This window comes from Mustela nigripes, chromosome 2 (assembly GCF_022355385.1).
Source record: "Mustela nigripes isolate SB6536 chromosome 2, MUSNIG.SB6536, whole genome shotgun sequence".
NCBI classification, from domain to species: domain Eukaryota; kingdom Metazoa; phylum Chordata; class Mammalia; order Carnivora; family Mustelidae; genus Mustela; species Mustela nigripes.
Window position 1 is genome coordinate 422300 of NC_081558.1, and position 18112 is coordinate 440411.

Genomic DNA, 18112 nt, shown 5'->3' on the forward strand with positions numbered 1-18112 from the left:
AAGAGCGGGGGGTCTCGGACCATGTCACGGGACAGCACAGGGATATAACCTGCCACACGCAGCCTGCTGGAAATGGTGCAGGACACAGGACCAGATCGCCTTAGCAAATAGAGAGCAACAGGTTTGGGAGGCGTGTGAGGAGGAGGAGGGGCTGCTAAGCGCCCCCACAGCACGCGCTGTGCGACGTCACATAGATAAATGTGAGAAGACCCACAGGAATCGATGGTGCTTCCAACCCTGGGACAAGGCGCCTCTGGGCAGAGGGACAGGCAGGGGGTCCTGAGGGCCAGGAGCCTTTGGTCCCCTGGTCGGGCCCATGACAACTAGCTCCATGAACGTGCTGGTGGGAGAGGGCACAGTGTGGGCCTCGGCCTGACTCTGGCCTGATTCTTTCCTTCCCTGGAAACCTGCGCTGGACCCTCCCAACCCCCTCGTGGACACTCGGTGCCCCAGGAGCCGCCTCCGCTGCCCGCCGCCCCAACCTCAAAGGTCCAGCCATGCCCTCAGAGCTCTCCCAGGCCCTTGGACTCAGCTGCGGCCCCAAAAGAGTCCCTCTTCCTAGCAAGCCTGGGTCTCCTCATCCTGGCCTGCTGACTTTCTAGGCCGAGAATAATTTTGAAGGCGGAAAGAGGGTGAAGGGGCAGTACCCCTCTCCCAGTCTTTACCGACGGGGATGACTGATGTGCCGCAGGGACCCAGGGCCTGTTTCCCCATTTCTCCCCTCCCCCACCTCCTAGTTACGGTCTCCTCAATGGCGGCATCTTTTTGTCTCTGCGTGGTACCCGCCATGGCCGGAGCAGGCTGGCACACTGAGGCATGCCTCGTGGGCAGTACCTGGGGTACATTTCTGGGTGTGGGTTTTGGGGGTCAACAGTGTCCTTGCAGAACGCCCTCCACCTGGTTCCTGCCACCAGGGTCACAGGTGCCCACGTCCCCAGTGCGAGTATCTACTACCGGCGGTCGCTTGGGTGGGGGGCAGACACCCCAGTTACAGCAGTGGAGTCCTAGGGAGCTTCTTCAAGACCACGAGTCTGCTGACGGCTAGATCCTGGGCAGCCCTGCCCTGCTCTGAGCGGCCCACGGCTCTCCAGTGCCCCTCCTCGCAGCCCCGGGTCAGGGCTGGCCTCAGCACCAGCCAGGGCCCACCCACTGAGCCCCAAGCACTCGGAAGGTCAAAGTCATGGCCACTACCAAGGGGTCTTCTCTTGCATCTGTGTTTTGGTCCAGCCTGCTCGCCGGTCCTGTGGGTCTCTACCTCCTGCTGGGATCGTCCTTCTAGGACCCAGAGCAGCCTCCGCGCAGCTGACCCTCTCCCCTGGCCCCCAAACCCCTCCTCCAGCCTGTCCCCTCCAGTGCGCTCGCCAGGACTGTGGACTGTGGAAGGAGAGGAAAGAGAGGGGGAGAAGTTGGCTGAGCACGGGAATGGCGGGCCGTGGGAAGGAGGGGGGAAGGCGGGGACAGGGCGGGCAGCAGGCTATAAACTGCCAGGGGCTGACCCGGGAGCAGAGAAGCTGCCCAGCCCAGCAGAGCAGCCCTCCGGACCCCGCGGCCTCCCGCTGAGACCCTTCCCTGTGCTCTGGGGTGTGTGCCCAGCGGGAGGCCAGGAGGAGGGTCCCCGCTGGGATCCCAGAAGCAGCCAAGGAAGAGGCCTGTGGGGCCGTGCGCACCGTGCGCACCGTGGCCATGTCGGCGCCCAACGCCTCCGGGAGGGTGCCGGCCAGTGCCTGGGGCGGCGGGGCCTCCCTGCGGCCGCGGGTGGACGCCTGGCTCGTGCCGCTGTTCTTCGCGGCGCTGATGCTGCTGGGCCTGGCTGGGAACTCTCTGGTCATTTTCGTCATCTGCCGCCACAAGCAAATGAAGACGGTGACCAACTTTTACATAGGTGAGCGCCGGGCACTGCAGGGAGCCTGCCCGCCACGCTGGGGTCCCGTGAGGCGAGGGGCTCGCCCAGACGGGTCCTGTCCCTGCCGTCGGTCCCTGCCCTCTCCGGCTAGAGCTCCAGAGGGCTCCGCCCACGGTGGTTCAGAGGGAGGCTCCCCGAGAGCCAGGCCCTGGGCCTTGAGGAAAGGCTCTGATCCAAATGGGGCTTTTGTAACCCCGTGCCCAGTGAACTAAAGTACGACCTTTGGCCCATGGCCCGGTTCACAAGTTTGTGCCCTGGGCTGGCCCAGCGGGCACCGGTGAGTGCACAGCTTTCTGCTTCCGATGGTGGCGGCGGCCGGCACCGCTGCCTCCAGCCAGCAGGGGGATGCGGAAGCCCCGTGCTCTGGCTCTTCCAGGGGGACGGGGTGAGCCGCGATGCGGCCTGACCCTTGAATGCCTAATGAAGCCCGTGCAGAGGGGATTTTGCAACGGAAAAGTGGGGGCCTGAGGGGATGCCCCAAATTCTCTGCCTGAGGACGTCGGGGGTGAGCGATCCCGCTGGTTAGGAAGGCAGAGACCAGGGGCTGGGCCCGGGCGTTGGGTGGTGAGGCTCCCCGCGCGTTCGCCCCTGCAGCCAACTTGGCGGCCACCGACGTGACCTTCCTGCTGTGCTGCGTGCCCTTCACGGCCTTGCTCTACCCGCTGCCCGCCTGGGTGCTCGGCGACTTCATGTGCAAGTTCGTCAATTACATGCAGCAGGTGCAGGGGCTGGGGGAGGGAGGGGGCCCCCGGGGGCGGAGTCCGGGTGCGGGCCGGCTGGACCCCGGATGGGGCGGGGTCGAGGAAGAAGCGCGGCCGGACGCACGCGCCGCGGGGCGAAGCACTCGGCAGGTGCGTGAGTTCCGGACCGGGTGTGGGTTACGCAGGTGGGCATAGGGAGGGCGATCTGGGTCCTGCGGCTTCTTGCGCGTCCGTCCCGCCATCCTACGATGGCTCTGCCTCCCCTGTCTCAGTCCGGGTCTCGGCGGACCTCAAATGGCTCCCTCAAACCTCCGCTCTCTGGTGTCCCCCTCTCCTGCCCCTGCAACCCGTGGCCCCTGGAGACCTTCCCAAGACACGTCCCATTTGTGCCCGAGTGTCTGGAGATCTGGGGGGAGCCACGGTGTGGGCGCAGACAGGGCAGGGCCCAGGCCGGACCCAGGGCGAAACGCCCAGCTCTGGGCCCTCCCAGGTCTCCGTGCAGGCCACGTGCGCCACCCTGACCGCCATGAGCGTGGACCGCTGGTACGTGACCGTGTTCCCCCTGCGCGCCCTGCACCGCCGCACGCCCCGCCTGGCTCTGACGGTCAGCCTCGGCATCTGGGTGGGTGAGTGCAGCGCGAGGGCCGCCGGGGATGGGGATTCCAGGACAAGCCTTTGTGCCTTGGGCATCCCCACCCCCACCAAGGCCCGGGGAGGGGCCTGGGTCGTGGGCCTCGGTCATGCGCACATCTGGGAAGTGAGCTAAATAGCGCGCCCTGGGGGCCCCGCGCCTGGGTGACGCTGCCCGAGGAGGCGGCCGGCGTCCCTCGTCCCTCGGGCAAGGTCTTCAAGCTGCCCTGTGGTCCAGGCTCTGCGGCCGTGTCGACGCCGGTCCTTGCTCTGCACCGCCTCTCGCCAGGGCCCCGCACCTACTGCAACGAGGTGTTCCCCAGCCGCGCCCTGGAGCGTGCGTTCGCGCTCTACAACCTGCTGGCGCTCTACCTGCTGCCCCTGGCCGCCACCTGCGCCTGCTACGGGGCCATGCTGCGCCACCTGGGCCGCCCCGCCGCCACCGACAGCTCCCTGCAGGTGTGCTGCTGGGCAGGGGTTGGGGGGGGGGGGTTGGGGACAGGGGTGCGGCCGGGGACTCAGGGACTCGAGAGGGAGAATGTGCCGGGGTCGAGAAGGGGAGCTCTGGAGGTGCCCGGCGAGCTCTCAAGATCCCGAGGTGAGTTCAAGCCCCGCGTTAAGGATAAGGTAAAAAGTAAAATAAAATACAAATGAAAACGGAGGGGAGCTTTGACGAGGTGCCTCAGCCGCCTGCAGCCTCGCCTCCCACCACCTCCCTCCACCGCCAGGGGCAGCTGCTGGCAGAGCGAGCGGGCGCTGTGCGGGCCAAGGTCTCTCGGCTGGTGGCCGCCGTGGTCCTGCTCTTTGCCGCCTGCTGGGGCCCTATCCAGCTGTTCCTGGTGCTGCAGGCGGTGGGCCCCGCGGGCGCCTGGCACCCGCGCAGCTACACGGCCTACGCGCTCAAGACCTGGGCACACTGCATGTCCTACAGCAACTCTGCGCTGAACCCCCTGCTCTACGCCTTCCTGGGCTCCCACTTCCGGCAGGCCTTCCGCAGGGTCTGCCCCTGCGCTCGCCCACGGGCCCCGCAGCACCCGGGGTCTGGACCCTCGCACCCCACCGCCCCCCGCACGGAGTCGTACCGCCTGGCCGCCCACCCGGACTCGGCCAGGACCCGGACGCCAGGGAGCCCTGCGTGTGTCCCTGGGGAGCCCGCAGGCTGTGTGTCCTGAGGGAACACGCTGCCCCTCTCTGGGCCGACTCGGGTTTAGAGCAGGCCCTCAGGGACAAGTGCTGCCTGAACAGCAGCTGCTATTCCGCGTTATAATTAATGTCTTTATTTCATGCAACATAATCATAGTGAAAATGTCTTGTCCTCCTGATGGTTCCCCACGACGGTGCTGTCCCGTGGGCTATAGACGTTGTCAGAGTTACTGCTGTTTCCTGACGCTGAAGACACCTGGGTACTGGCCCTCCCTGGAAATTTCCCCCAAAGCATCTTCAGACATTTTCCACACAGGGCCTTGCAGGGGTAACATTGTAAGCTTCATCCAAGTGTCCAGAAATATTAAAATGTGAACACCACGTGCATTTTAAAATGACAGAAATAGGGGCGCCTGGGTGGCCCCGTGGGTTAAGCCTCTGCCTTCGACTCAGGTCATGATCCCGGGACCCTGGGATGGAGCCCCGCATCGGGCTCTGCTCAGTGGGGAGCCTGCTTCCTCCTCTCTCTCTGCCTGCCTCTGCCTGCTTGTGATCTCTCTCTCTCTCTCTGTTAAATAAATAAATAAAATCTTTAAAAAAAAATAAAATAAAATGACAGAAATAAGGCCCTGGTGCAGCCACCTGGCACGTGTCCGGAGTCCTGCTGGGGGAATTGGGCATCCCTGAGGAAGCGGGTCCTCGCCGGAGCTCTGCGCCCGGAGCTGCCCACAAGAGAAGCGGGACTGTAATAAACCGCCCCAAAACAGAGGGCGGCCGAGCAGACGGTCACTCAGGATTCTGGGGAGTGACTGGGCTCAGCGGGACCAGGAGGCCGGAGGAGGCTTTGCTCTCATGCCTGGAGGCTGCGCACGGGTCGCTGGGGTCAGTCAGACTCATCCCTTGGCAGAGCTTCTAAGAGGCGGCCCTGCAGGGGCCCGGAGGCCTGGGCTGCCAGGTCCCACGACGTCATTTTTCCACACTGACTCCTGGAGCTGCCCTAGCCCGCCCCCCCAGGCTGCTTAGGTGGGGCTGTGTGTGTGCGCCGGAGAGGGGATGAGCTCAGCCTCCCCACAGCAGCCCTGTGGGCAGAGGCTTACTCACCCCGCAGGGCCCCCGGTGGTCTCCCAGATTATCTGGGGACGTCGTGGACTTCCAAACAATCCAGCTTGTCCCAGATGTTACTGTGAGACCGAGAAGCCAAAACATAGGGCCATTTTGACATTCTCCTGAAGCTTACAGCTTATTATTATAACTTTTTAAAGGAGGCTCCACAGCCAACGCAGGGTTTGAATTCATGGCTCTGAGATCAAGATCAAGAATCACACACTGAGCCAGCCAGGTGTCCCTGAAGCTTGCTTGTTGCTTCCGACACTAGCCTCCAGACTGGGCAGAGCAAGAGGGTGAAATTCTCCTTCGCCCGCAGGCCCTGCCGCCCCCTCCCCGCCTCCACCCCTGCTCCCCCAACTCACGGTCTCTCTGCAGCTGCTGGAACGGCCGCCTTCCCTCTGCCTCTGGGCCTTTGCACACGCTGGTCCCTTGGTCAGGCCAGCTGTTCTCACTCGCCCGTCAGGTCTGAGCTCAGCTGCTGCTCCTCTGGAAAGCACTCCTGGGACCCTCTCACCCACGCGCCCCCTGCTACCCCACCACAACCCCGACGTCCTCCGGTTACCTGCTGGGCGCCTATCTGCCGCGGTCCCCACTGTGTCCCAGGACCCCACGCACAGTGGGGCTGAGTACACGTTTGTGGGAGAAACCACCAAGCATGCTGTGGGGGCTAACACAGGTATGCGCAGAGGGAGTGGCACCATTGCTGCCGGAGAAGATGACTTTTTATTCTTTGTTCTATTGTATTTTTTTGGAAAATGAATTTTTTAAAAAATAAGGCAAAGAAGGGGTTCTGGGGCCTTCGTGTCGGAGAAATGAAAAGTCCCTTCACACAAAACCCCTTCACATGTTCCCACAGCAGCTTTACCTGAGGTCACCGCCGCGGGAACAGCTCATGGGTCCTCCAGCTGGTGAGCAGGTGGGCAAAGGGTTTGGCCCGTTCCAGGGAACACCACTCAGAGGGGAGTTGTCGCGGATGCCCTGTGTAGACAGGTGGCCCCGGGATGATCTCCCAGAATCACGCAGGACAAAAAGACACCCCCCCAATGTTACCTGATGTGCGAGCCCACCTAACAGCTCCCTTGTGATGAGGCTGTTGTGGGAGGGGAGGACAGATGAGCCCCTGCCCTGGGAAAGGGGGGAGGGGTGGTGAGCAGGGAGGGCGGGCAGCGGGGAGATCCCAATAAGGTGGGTGGATTCTGGCTGTCGCTGGAACGCGGTAGCACAATTCTGAGGAGCGCGGCTGTCGGGGAGAACCTGGGGATCCTATCAGGACTTACAGGGAGGTCAGAAAAACACCCGCAGTCCAGGGGTTGAGAGGGAGATCCAGGAGAGTCCTCCGGAGCCTGCTCAGCCGGATCTTGTCTGCAGAGCCCCTCCCCGGGTGCCAGGCTCTGCCCTGGGGACTGGGCCACAGCAGAGACAAGGAGCAACCTCTACAGAGTCCCTGTGTGCTTGTCCACAGAGGGGGCGAACGACCTGGGGAAGAACGTTGGGAAAAGAGACCTGGGTCCCCTCTGTGAGTAACTGGGAGCCTGCCTCGGTGGGGGCAGTTCCAGGAAGGCTTCCTGGAGGAGGTGAGTCTGGGAAATGTGAATGCAGCTTGGAGGTGGTGGAAGAGCAAAAGGGACGGAGGGCACAGGCAGTGCAAAGGCCCGGAGGCAGGCCATGTCTAGTGGGTTAAGGCCCGTGGGGCCAGAGGAGGGTGAAGTGGGAAGGTCGCTCGCTGCAGGACGAGCTGAGTCTTGGCCGAGAGAGCTGGGACCCATGGGGCTTCTAAGCGCGGAGGGACGCGGTCCCAGCAGGCGGGGGTCGCCGCAGCTATTTCAGGACCACGAGGGTCCTTAGCCACAGACGGCGAGCCGGGCAGCACAGTCCGCTGCCGGGGACGAGGGAGGGGAGGCGGGTCCGCCCAGGGCCACCCGACAGGGGTGAGCCCGGGGAGGTCGGGGGGCACCAGAAGGGCCACTTTCAGTTCTGCTGAGGCCATGTTTACCCACTTGGGAGTGGGGGACCGGCAGGCTCCCCGCTGAGCAGGGAGCCGGACGCGGGGGACGCGGGGCCAGACCCCAGACCTGAGACCATGGCCTGAGCCGAAGGCAGAGGCTTAACCCGCTGAGCCCCCCAGGCGCCCCGAAAACCTTTTAGTACACGGAAGTCCCGTGCGATAGCAATACACCGGGGATCCCGCCCTTATCCAGCGGGTCTACCGCAGAGCGCCCCGAAGAGCTACAGGGCAGAAAAGACGTCCGCGCCCTCGGTTTTCCCGTCTGACCCGGGGATCTCGTGGTCAAGTGATAGGGCGCCACCTGGCGGCCGCCCGCGGGAGCCCAGGCGCGCCGGTGCCGGCCCCGCCCCTGACTGCAGCCCCGCAGGTGCCCGGCAGGTGGTGCGCGCGCCCCACGGAGGTTCCGGCCTCAACTCCGCCGAGGAGTCAGTCCGCAGCGCCTGGGCGGGGGGCGCTCATGGGTGCCCCAACCCGGACCCTGGCCGAAGGTTTCCCCGCCGCAAGATGGGTCAAGCAGAGCCGCAGTATGGACTTCCCGGGTCTTACACACTTTTGTCTCATGAGTCCCGTCCTTAAAAAAGTACCAAATGTGATACTGTATAACTATGTTGGTACAAAAACTAACAGAGGGGCGACTGGGGGGCTCAGGTCATGATGGAGGCTTCCTGCTCAACGGGGAGCCTGCTCCTCCCTCTGCCCCCCCATCTCTAATAAACAAGTAAAAATCTTTTAGAAACTTGAAAAAAGGGGCGCCTGGGTGGCTCAGTGGGTTAAGCCTCTGCCTTCGGCTCAGGTCATGGTCCTGGGGTCCTGGGATCGAGCCCCACATGGCATCGGGCTCTCTGCTCCGCGGGGAGCCTGCTTCCTCCTCTCTCTCTCTGCTCTGCCTGCTTGTGATCTCTGTCTGTCAAATAAATAAATAAATAATCTTTTTTTTTTTTTTTAAAGATTTTATTTATTTATTTGCCAGGCAGAGATCACAAGTAGGCAGAGAGAGAAGGAAGCAGGCTCCCGGCTGAGCAGAGAACAGGACGAGGGGCTTGATCCCATGACCCCGGATTCATGACCTGAGCCGAAGGCAGAGGCTTTAACCCACTGAGCCACCCAGGCGCCCCAATAAATAAAAAAATCTTAAAAAAAAAAAAAAACTTGAAAAAATCTACTTTAAATTAGGCTGAATGTATTATCACATATCCCTTACTGGCACATTTGCTTCTTTTCTGTTTTCAAAGTTGTAAGAACTGCCTTTCCATGGAGCCTGGCTCACAGGGACAAGTCAAGAGGCCAGGGCCAGGGCTCAGTGACACCGCCCAGCACCCCGTCCTAGGCCTGTTTGGCCTTGATTTTGGAAATCAAGATGGTGAATGGTTCCACTTGCCCGCCACCTGTGTAGACAGACACCACAGATCCCATGGGGTGAGACAGGGAACGCAAGAATTCATTCAACCAACCAACCAACCCACATTTATTGAGCACCTACTGTGTGCCACGCACAGCCTGGAGGGTTGGAGATCCAGCTTCGAGCAAGGTTAACGGAATCAAGACATTTCAGAACAGAGCACCCGGATGAAGATAAAATGGGGTGACGCGATGGGGGCACACCTGATCCTGAGAGGTCAAGGAGGGACCCCCCCCCCACCCGGAGCGGAGGCGGCAGTTTGCATCGGGACAGGGCACTGTCCGGTGACCGGGCAGTGCACTCCCGCAGGGGAGCCACCAGGGCAAAGGCCCCAGTGTGGGAATATGTTTGAGCAGGAATAACATGGGCAGGTGGACAGTACGGGATTTGAGTGAATTTTTAAGAGTGTGGCCCCCCCACCCCCACCCCCAAGTGGGGAGCAGGTGGGCTGGGACCTGGGCCTGCTGCCCCTCCCAGTGGAGCCAGCAAGTCTGTGTATCAATTCCCAGCTCCCTCCCGGCGCTAAAAATAGGGTCTCCCTCACTGGAGGCAGCTGGGAATCCTGCAGCCCCTCACCCTCTGGGGCTGGGCACCTCTGGGGGAACAGGGACAGCAGCTTTCCCCTGGGAGGTGGGGGAGGGGCAGCACCCCACCTGCCCTTCTGAGTGTCCCCACCAGGCCCCCCTTCTTTTGAACAGAAGTAAACAGAACCCTCAAAACAATTCTGCAAGGAACGAATTGACGTAGATGCGTTTTACAGGGGGAAACTGAGGCACAGAGCGGCCCGGCATTCAAGCTGGGGTGGGGCAGGGGGTGCATTCAGATCTGTTTGGCTCTTTGGTAAGGGAGAGGCTCTCTTGCACTTTGGAGAAGTGGGGCCTGGGGCCTGGACCCTTAGGGGGGACCCAGCTCACCTGGGTCTCTCCAAACTTTCTCCTCCTTGGGCAGATGTCTCCAGTGGAGGTGGGAGGGTGGCGGGCAGCTGGGGCTGGGTGTTTAACAGCCTAAAGGTGGAGGCCTCTGCCACCTGCTACCGTTAAATAGGAGAGGCCCTGGGGCTGGCGGGCAGGGCTGCAGCCTGGGCTGGGGGTAGCTTTCCTGCACCCATCGCCTTGGCTTGGGAATCCCCCCCAGAGCAGGAAACCTGCAATTTGCAGGGAGGCTTGATGTCCTGAAAAGGTGTCAGGGCTGTGTGCCTTAGGGTACAGGCACAGGGCTGCCCAAGAAACCAGCACGAGGGCCCGACCCTTCAGAAGTGCCCCCCATGCCAACTCCCCCTGCCCCCACCATGCTCCCGTTTGGCTCTTTGGGCTGGGGCCTGGGTCTCTGCACTAGCCCCCGAGGATTGCCTCTGGGCAACAGACCCTCTGAGGCCACACATCCCCTCCCCCCAGCCCTACTCTGTGCCTCTGGGGACACTGAGAGTCTCTCAAGATCTGCGCGCGGCGCCCAGGGCGCAAGGCCGCGGCAGGCTCGGAGGGAGAAAACTGTTCCTATCACCCCGGGGATAATCTTGTCTATCCTAGAGGGTGACAGTCCTGGAGGGGGTGGGGGTCGTCTTGATGTTCCTCGAGTCACTCCACCAACCCCACGACTCTGCTGGAGCAGTGCCCCCCCTCCATCAGCCATTCCCTCTCCAGACCCCTGCCCACCCTGCAGCGCCCCCAACGCAGGGCCCTGGTGCCCTCCTGACACCCCGGCCTGCTCTGGCTCTCGGTCCCGTAGCCCTAGTCACTACCGGGTGTTTAATCCCCATTCTACAGATAAGGCCGCGGAGGCTGGGGGGGGGCAGTCACTAGAGTCAAGTAGCCAGTCTATGGGACAGGGGTGAAACTCCGAGCTCGGCAGGGCCGGCCCATTCTCGGTGCCGGGTAAGAAGGTGAAGGGGTCCCCAGCCCGGCTCCGGTCCCTCCAGCCCTCCCAGGCGGAGGTCCACCCCCCACCCCCAACGCTCCAGTCCAGCCCGCGCCCTCCGCGCCCCGTGCGCTCGGGGCCCCGGCGCGCACTTTGCCCACCGTCCCTAGGCAGGGGGCGGAGCCTCCCGCGTCGCTGTTCCCCTTCCCTTTTTATTATTTATTATAATTTAAAGGGGCCCTGACCTGAAAATTTCTGGCCACTCTCCCCCCACTCCCCAACACCCCTGGGCTGCTGGTACGTCTTCGGACCGAGTGCGGGGGCCGAGGGAGCGTCCGGGAAGGGGGAGGGGGCCTCCCGAGACCCCTCCCCGCGTCCCGGGCCGCAGCGCTGAATCACCGGCGAGGTATTTGCATCTGAGAGCGATTTGTCACCCGGTGATTTGTCTGCGGGGCGGTGAGCGCGCCGGCGGGGGGAGGGGAGGGGCGGGGGAGGCCGCGCGCGGGGAGACTCTTACCAATCGGGTCGGATGGGGGTGTAGACGCGGACTCGGCTGGCGGCTCGGTGAGTCGGCGCGCGGCACAAACCCGGCGGCGGCCGGGAGCCAGCAGCGCACAGCTCGCGGCCCGGGGCCGGAGGCCAGGCGCGGCCGGGGCAGGGCTGGACGCCAGGCGCAGGGCATGCGCCCCCCGAGCGGGCCCTGCGCGGTGAGGCGGGGGGGTGGGGGGGGGAGGCCGGCCTCTTAAGCCGCGGGTTCCGGCCCTGGGTGGGCGCAGTGCGCCCGGGAAGCCGGCGAGGGGGTCTCCAAAGTTCGGCAGGGACGGGGGTGGGGGTTCGGGACCGACGAGGCCGCCGTAGCGGGTCGGAGTTGGGGGGTTTCCTCGGCGACCCCCCTCGGAGACCTCACCCCCCCCACCACCACACTGCGCGAGGGCGATCGGGGGTCTCGAGGGAGCGCTGCCCCCCACCCTCCAGCGGAAGGAAATGGTCCCTCAGCGCGCGCCGGGGGCTGCACTCCGGGTTCTTATCGCACGTTCTCCCCGGAATCGGGCGCTGTGTTCCGGAGCTCCGCGGGGAGCGGCAGCGCCGGGTGGGGAGGGCAGGTCCCCGGAGACCCTCTCCAGCCCCGACTGCTTACTTAGGAGGTGCGGGCTCCGGAGCCGAAAAGAGCCCCTGGAGGGGGACCCCAGCATGCCCGCGCCCGGCGTGCGCTCGGCGGGGCGGCCCGCGCTCTGGCGGGGATCCCCGGGAAAAGCCCCCCTGCCCCGGTCAGTGCCCCCCAGACACAAAAGCGGGCGCAGGAAGCGCGGGGAGCGCGCGTTTGTCAACTCCAACGTTCGGCGTCCCACCCCAGGCGGCCGATTTGTCAATAATCTTCCGTTTTTAGTCGCCCGGGCCGGAGGGGTTGCCCCCCCCCCATGCAAATCGGTCGCTTTCCAAGAAGCCTTTGAAATCCGGACTGGGGTTTTTGTCGTCTTATTTCTTCTCTTTCTTCGGTTTTTCTTTTCTCACTTCCTCCGGGCCGCCCCCCTCCCAACTCTGCTAGCCCCCTCCCCGGCTTTCTGCCCCACCCCACCCCCTCTTCCCTTCGTGGAGTGAGGGGCCCCTTTCGCCACCCGCGGGCCCCAGCCTTGCACAACTCTTTAAATAACCGTGTTTTGCAAGGCCCGGCCCGAGCGGGTGACCTCTCTCTCCGGGAGGCATTGGGGGGAGGGTGTGGCCCCGGATCCCTCTGAGCCCCTAGTCAGGTCTCAGCGACCATCCAGCACCCCCCACCTCTGCCTGGTCCCGGCCCGGGAATGCCTCTCCCTTGGGGTTGTCATAAAGTGGGGGTAGGGCTGAGGACAAAGGGCTCTTGGGGGAGGGTCTAGAGGGGGTGGGCGTCGCCAGTTTAGGGTTAATGGCGGCCATGGGGGCCCCAGGCACGGCCCAGGGGAGTTCTGGGGTTCCCACCTGCCTCCCCCCACCAGCCCCAACGTGGAGGCCTGCCCTGCTCCCCTCCCCCACTAGGCGACCCGGAAGGGTCATTAAACCCAGCAGGCCTGGGGGTGGGAGGCTGGGGGGGGAGTGGCTTCCTCTGGCCTCTTCCTTCTGCCCCCCAAACAGGAGGGGAGGTGTTGCCTGGAGCGTTTCCGTGGGGAGGGGGGGCTCGTCTTGAAGTTGTCAAATGTGGGGGAGGGGCAGCGGACCAGACTAGACACTGGGCGTGAAATGTGCCCTCAGCACTTCTTTGGGCTGGTGGGGAGGTGACCACCAGTCCTCCAGGGGACGGGGAGTGGGGGGCTGGGTGCTGCTTTGCTGCCTCTAAGGACAGACTGCATTGGCCACTCTCCAGTCCTGTGGCCTCGGAGAGGGTCTTTGTGCCCTGAGACCCCTGCCCCTGCCGGATGCCAAGGTCCTCTGGGGACATGTGCCATCCCTATTTCCCACAGGGGCCATCACCTGCCCCCCCCACACTGCCCGTTCACCCGTTCAGATGAAAGCTCCAGGGGGTCTGGGGAGAAGGCAGGAGGGCCACTGAACCCCCCTGACTGGGGAGGTGCGGGGGTGTCTATACTGCAGGATTCCTGTGAGAGGGGTCAGTTTCCGCTTCGGGGGTTGCCACAGAGTTGGGAGGGCGGCTGGCTGGGTGTGTGAGCCTCCGCTAGCTGCCAGGGTCGCGGGAACCTGTCTGCCCCGGGAACCGCTGAGGGGCTCACTTGCCAGGTCAGGGACAGCCTCCTGCCCCCCATCTCCCGGCCCCCATCCCTGGGAGGCATTGTCCAGGGTGTCACCGCTGGGCCTGTTGGGTTCTGCCCGGTTGGTTTTACTGGAGGGGGTGTGGCGGGTGCTGGGGTCCGGAGCCGGGGTGGGACCTGCGTCCTTCTGTGCTGGTGGGGCCGGCTCTGCCAGGTCCCGGATGTTCCTGCCTGAGACACTGAGGGGACCCCAGGCTGGGGCACGGCACCGCATGCTGGGATGTTGGCCCCACTTGGGGTCCCAAGAGGCAGGAGAACTCCCCTGCAGAGGTCACATGGGGTGGCGAGGGAGGCTGTGACGTCACCCAGACCCTGCTCCTAACCCAGCCTCCCCTGGAACCTGCTGTGTGTGTCTTCTCGGCCACCAGCTCACCCATAGGCCTCAGTGCTCTGTATGCCTACTGTGAGGCCCACCCAGCGCCCCCTTCCCTACCATGGATGGGCCCGCTGTGTGCAGGCTTGAGCACAGACAGGTGGGCGCTGTCAAGACACTGTCCTTCAGATGGCGAAACTGAGGTCCAGAGAGGTTGAGGCTTAGAGATGAGGTGGGAGCAGGAGGGAGGTTCGCTCAGGCCCTGTGTACAAGGAGTGGTCAGTCTGGGTCCACCATTGTCTTGGTTAGCTGGGGGGGCGGTGCCTGGAGCCTTCTGCAGCAGGGGTGTGGGCAGCAGGGGTGCGGGCAGCGTCCGGAACTCAGAACCGGAACCCAGAACCCATCTGGCCTCTGGCGGCTGGTAACGGGCTATAGCCAATCAGAAGCCAGGCATGCCCGGTCCCCCACTCTGTTTATGAAGCAATAATCCAGGGTCTTCCCCTGAAGCTGGGGTCAGTACCTGCGCTTCTCTGTGGCCCTGAGGGTGGGGGTCGCCTCGAGACCCTAGGGAGCTCAGTGCAGGCTGACCCTGCTTCCCAGCCTGCGGGAGGGCAGACAGAGGGGGGCCCATGGGGAGAGCACCACCTCCCACCTCCAGGAAGGCCTCCCGGTTTGCACCCTGATGGGAATGGATGGGAGGGATTTTCCCAGAGGCCTCTGTGGTCTGACTTCAGTCGGGGGATGGGCCCAAGGAGCCCTGGCGCGGTCTGATGGTTGGTCTTGCTGCCCCCAGGTTTCTGCAAACCCGTGAATGAGCCCGACACCAGCCGCTGTGACCTGGTGCCTGGCGGGAGAAGGACGCAGCACCGGCATGCCCTCGGCCTGAACCCGGCAGTCCCCGCCCCCACCCCCCGCCACCCTGCACTGTCCCGGCTCCCCTGAGGCCCCCACACTGCAGTGCGGCCAGGCCCCCTCCCCACAGGGGCCGCCCCTGCCGCCCAGCTCTGGTGCCCGGGGCGGCCCGGCCCGAAGGGCCATGAAGCTTCAGGCCGTCATGGAGACCCTTCTGCAGCGGCAGCAGCGGGCGCGCCAGGAGCTGGAGGCCCGGCAGCCCGCGCCGCCCCCACCGCCCCTGCCGGCCGAGCTCCCTGCTGGCCCTCCGGCCCGGGCCAGGGCCACCCCGGAGGAGGACAGAGAGCCGGAGAAGGTGCGGATGCAGCGGGCCCAGATGGCTGCGCTGGCTGCCATGCGGGCGGCGGCCGCTGGCCTCGGATCCGCACCCAGCCCCAGCGGCTCAGAGGACGGGCCCCCCGGCCTGGAGGATGAGGATGCGGTCCAGGAAGGGGTGCCAGGCTCGCCTGCCCCATCGGGCCGAGGCCGGGAGGCACCGGGACACGCTGAAGATGTCAGGCACCTTGAGGACGTGGGCTCTGACGGTGACCTGTGAGTCGGGTTCCATGGGCTAGGCACTGCACAAGCGTCGACTGAGCCTTCCATGCATCCCAGGCAGCTGTAGGGCAAGCCCCTGTCCCCGCTGACCACCGAGGTCAGCACTGTCCTTTAGAACTTTCTGGAGGACGGTGGGTATCTCACCAACCTAGGAGCCGCCCCTCACGGGCAGCGGGGGAGGCTTGATTCCAGTCTGACTTACATGGACCAGCCCTGTGTGGCCGGGAGCCCCATTGCCCAGTGAGGCTCCGGCAGATTCAGGGGCTCCGGAGGGACCCATGCACAGTGCGTGTCGGCTGGCTTGTGGTTGTCCACCGTGCATGTGTTCCCGCCAGACCCAGTGCAGGCCTCCAGCCAGCTACGGGCAAGACCCCAGGGGAATCACTCTGGGAAGGTGTTTGACATGCAGAGCAGTGGGGTGATTGTGGGTTATGACAGGGAAATAAAGGAGCGGGGCGGGGGGCGGAGGTGTCGGGGGCTGGGAACAGCATGCCTGGCAGAGGGAACAGCCAGAGCAAAGGTCCTGAGGCAGGAACTGGCTAGGCATTTCCAAGGCCCACCAAGGAAGCCCGTGCCACAGAGGGCAGGTGTGCAGGGGCCCTGGGGGGCTGTGGGCTGATGGGAAGCACAGCCGTGCCCCTTGCAGCACCTGGAGCAGGTGGGGGCCGCTGTCCCCGTGTTGAGAGAGGGAGAGCGGGACTCGGGTGTAGAGCAGAAGCTGCCCCGGGGCTGGAGCATGCTGGCGCCATCGCCCCTGACCTGTGGCCTCTGCCTGCCCCAGGAAGCCAAAGTGGGAGGAGGAAGAGGAGGAGGAGGAGCTGGAGGACGACCTGGAGGACGAGGAGGAGGACGAGGACGAGGACGAGGAGGAGGAGGAGGACTTCGGGGACGAGGAGGGGCCCCCGGGCTCTTCTGGCTTGGGCCCTGCTGCTCTTGTGCCCCGCAGGGCCCCGCCGTCCCAGGCCTACCGCGGTGACAGTGGGCCCCGGGTGCTCGGTGGCCAGGAACGCCAGGGGGCCAGCCTGGCCCACGCCGGAGGCGCTGCACACCTGGCGCCGCAGCTGCAGCCGCCCGACCACGGAGACTGGACCTACGAGGAACAGTTCAAGCAGGTGCGCGGTGCGCGGTGGGGGCCGCGGGCGGGGGCGCGCGCACTGCTGCTGGGCCCTGGCGCCCAGCCCACGCCGGCCAGGCGCTCGGCCGCGCGCAGGGAGCCTGTGGACGCCCCGTGGGTGGGACGGGCCGACGGTGCGGTGCGCCCCGTGTGGACAGGAGGGGGACCCGAGCTCGGGGGCTGCCCAGTGCCTGCCCAGAGCGGCCTGCAGGGAGCCAGCCAGGCACGGGGCCCTGAGCTGGGCAGGTGCCCGGGCAGAGGCCATGCGGCCGAACTGGGCTTGGCGCGGGCCGCGGTCAAGGGGCGAGGCCCAGTGGGCAGACGTGCAGGCAGGGCGCTGGGGGCTTGGGGACGCGCGAGGTCTGGTCAGTTGGCGTGGAGTCCGGTCACAGAGGCCACGGCGGTTGGTTGGGCAGGGGGTGGCCACGTTGGTGTGGACGACTGAGAACTCCCTGCGGCTGTGGAGGGGCGGGGAGGAAGTAGGGCTGTCCTAGTGCCTTCCCTGCGGGCGGCCAGGGCAGAGGAAGTGGCCGGGGCGGGGGACCCTTTGATGTTGGGCCCGAGCTGGGCTGGGCAGATGGAAACCAGATGGCGTCCGGCCGGGCTCACATTCCAGTCCATGGCCAGCTGGGCCCTGCTCCGACCTCCAGGAGTGGCCAGCGGGGACCTGGCCTCCCCAGCCCGGTAGTCCAGTAGCCTGGGCCTTCGAGGTCTCCCCCGCCTGTGGACTGGCCAGTGTGCGCGAGCTGGGAGGTGGCTGTGTGTGGCCTTGGGGCGGCCCCCTCTGGATACTGGCCTCCCAGAACCAGCTCTGGGCCCCTCCTGGAGGGCGCTCAAGGGCCCGCCAGTGGGCTGGACACACGCAGAGGGGGCCGGGCAGGGGGGCTCCCAGTGGCTGGGGGGCAGTACCTGGAGCCGGCAGGGGAGCTGGCAGGACGGATGGAGCTGCCCAGGCGTCTGGCTGGGGTGGGGCAGGGCCAAGGGCTGGGTGACGGCCAGCGGACGTCTCTCTGGGCGTGGCCAGCACCCCACACACCCCCTCCTGGAGGCTCTGCCCCTGCACGTGGACCCCAGTCGCGCCCCCACCCCCGTGTCCCTCCCCTTCTGGGCTGGCGCCCTGCCCAGAGCCACAGCGCTGAGGGAGGGTCTCCAGAGCTCGCCGTGGTTCAGAAAGCGCAGGCTGCCTGGGCTGTTTGTTTGTTCTCACGGTAGTTACCGGGAGCCGCAGGCTCGGGCCCTGGAGCTGGACGATATGCCAGCGTTGCAGGGTCCCGGCTGGGCCACGCAGGACCCCAAGCCCCCAACCCTGTTCAGTGGCCTCAGCCCCCTGGGGGGGGGGCAGGGTTTGGGCGGCCAGGCCAGGCGAGTACTGGGGGCAAAGGCCAGGCCCCAAAATGCCCTCGGCATGTCAGGAACAAAGGGCCACAGGAGCCTTTGTCCCACTTGTCTGGGCTGCCCAGGGCCGCGGAAACGGAAGCAAGAGCGGATCAGGGAGCCCCAGAGCCACCGGGGCTCAGCGTCCCGCCGAGCTGGGGGGTGACTCCCCTGTGTGGGGGAGGCCGGCCTCAGGAACCAGACAGCCGTGCCGAGGTGTTGGAGAGAGCTGGTCTGGCCTCTTTGGCTGTGTGGAGGGAGGCTGCTCGGGCTACACCATTGGTCAAGCCTCACGGAAGGAGGACAGTGCACCTGGCAGAGAAAGCAGCCTGGGCAAAGGCCCTGGGGCAGGGCCGACATTGGTGTGTGTGTGGGGGCCGGG

At 65.1% G+C, this 18112-nt stretch overlaps 2 protein-coding genes and 1 long non-coding RNA gene across 7 annotated transcripts in view; 2 read left to right on the forward strand and 1 right to left on the reverse strand.

Moving 5' to 3' along the window:
- Window positions 1-1598: 1598 nt before the first annotated feature.
- KISS1R (KISS1 receptor) lies at window positions 1599-5006 on the forward strand. The gene is given in 6 exon segments (XM_059388440.1): window positions 1599-1882; window positions 2498-2622; window positions 3095-3230; window positions 3473-3693; window positions 3963-4385; window positions 4388-5006. Coding segments are annotated over 6 exon segments (1218 nt in total). The 5' UTR covers window positions 1599-1683; the 3' UTR covers window positions 4502-5006.
- LOC132010687 (uncharacterized) lies at window positions 4860-11350 on the reverse strand. Of its 3 annotated transcripts, none has more exons than XR_009402259.1 (6): window positions 11260-11350; window positions 6762-6960; window positions 6350-6462; window positions 5847-6012; window positions 5479-5558; window positions 4860-4945 (listed from the first exon to the last, which is right to left on the reverse strand). It is a non-coding gene; the product is annotated as an uncharacterized LOC132010687 (long non-coding RNA). The 3 variants fall into 3 exon arrangements; XR_009402258.1 differs by having other exon boundaries at window positions 5847-6187; XR_009402257.1 differs by having other exon boundaries at window positions 5847-6462.
- The window catches only part of ARID3A (AT-rich interaction domain 3A), a 28690-nt gene continuing 21588 nt past the window's right edge, over window positions 11011-18112 (forward strand). The window contains exons 1-3 of one of the 3 annotated variants that reach the window (XM_059388439.1): window positions 11011-11148; window positions 14587-15236; window positions 16024-16354. In XM_059388439.1, the coding sequence (XP_059244422.1) occupies window positions 14830-15236; window positions 16024-16354 (738 nt within the window). In that variant the 5' untranslated portion in view covers window positions 11011-11148; window positions 14587-14829. Of the gene's footprint in view, window positions 11149-11229; window positions 11307-11349; window positions 11450-14586; window positions 15237-16023; window positions 16355-18112 lie in introns of those variants that run through there. The other 2 variants (XM_059388438.1, XM_059388437.1) reach the window with 2 other exon arrangements.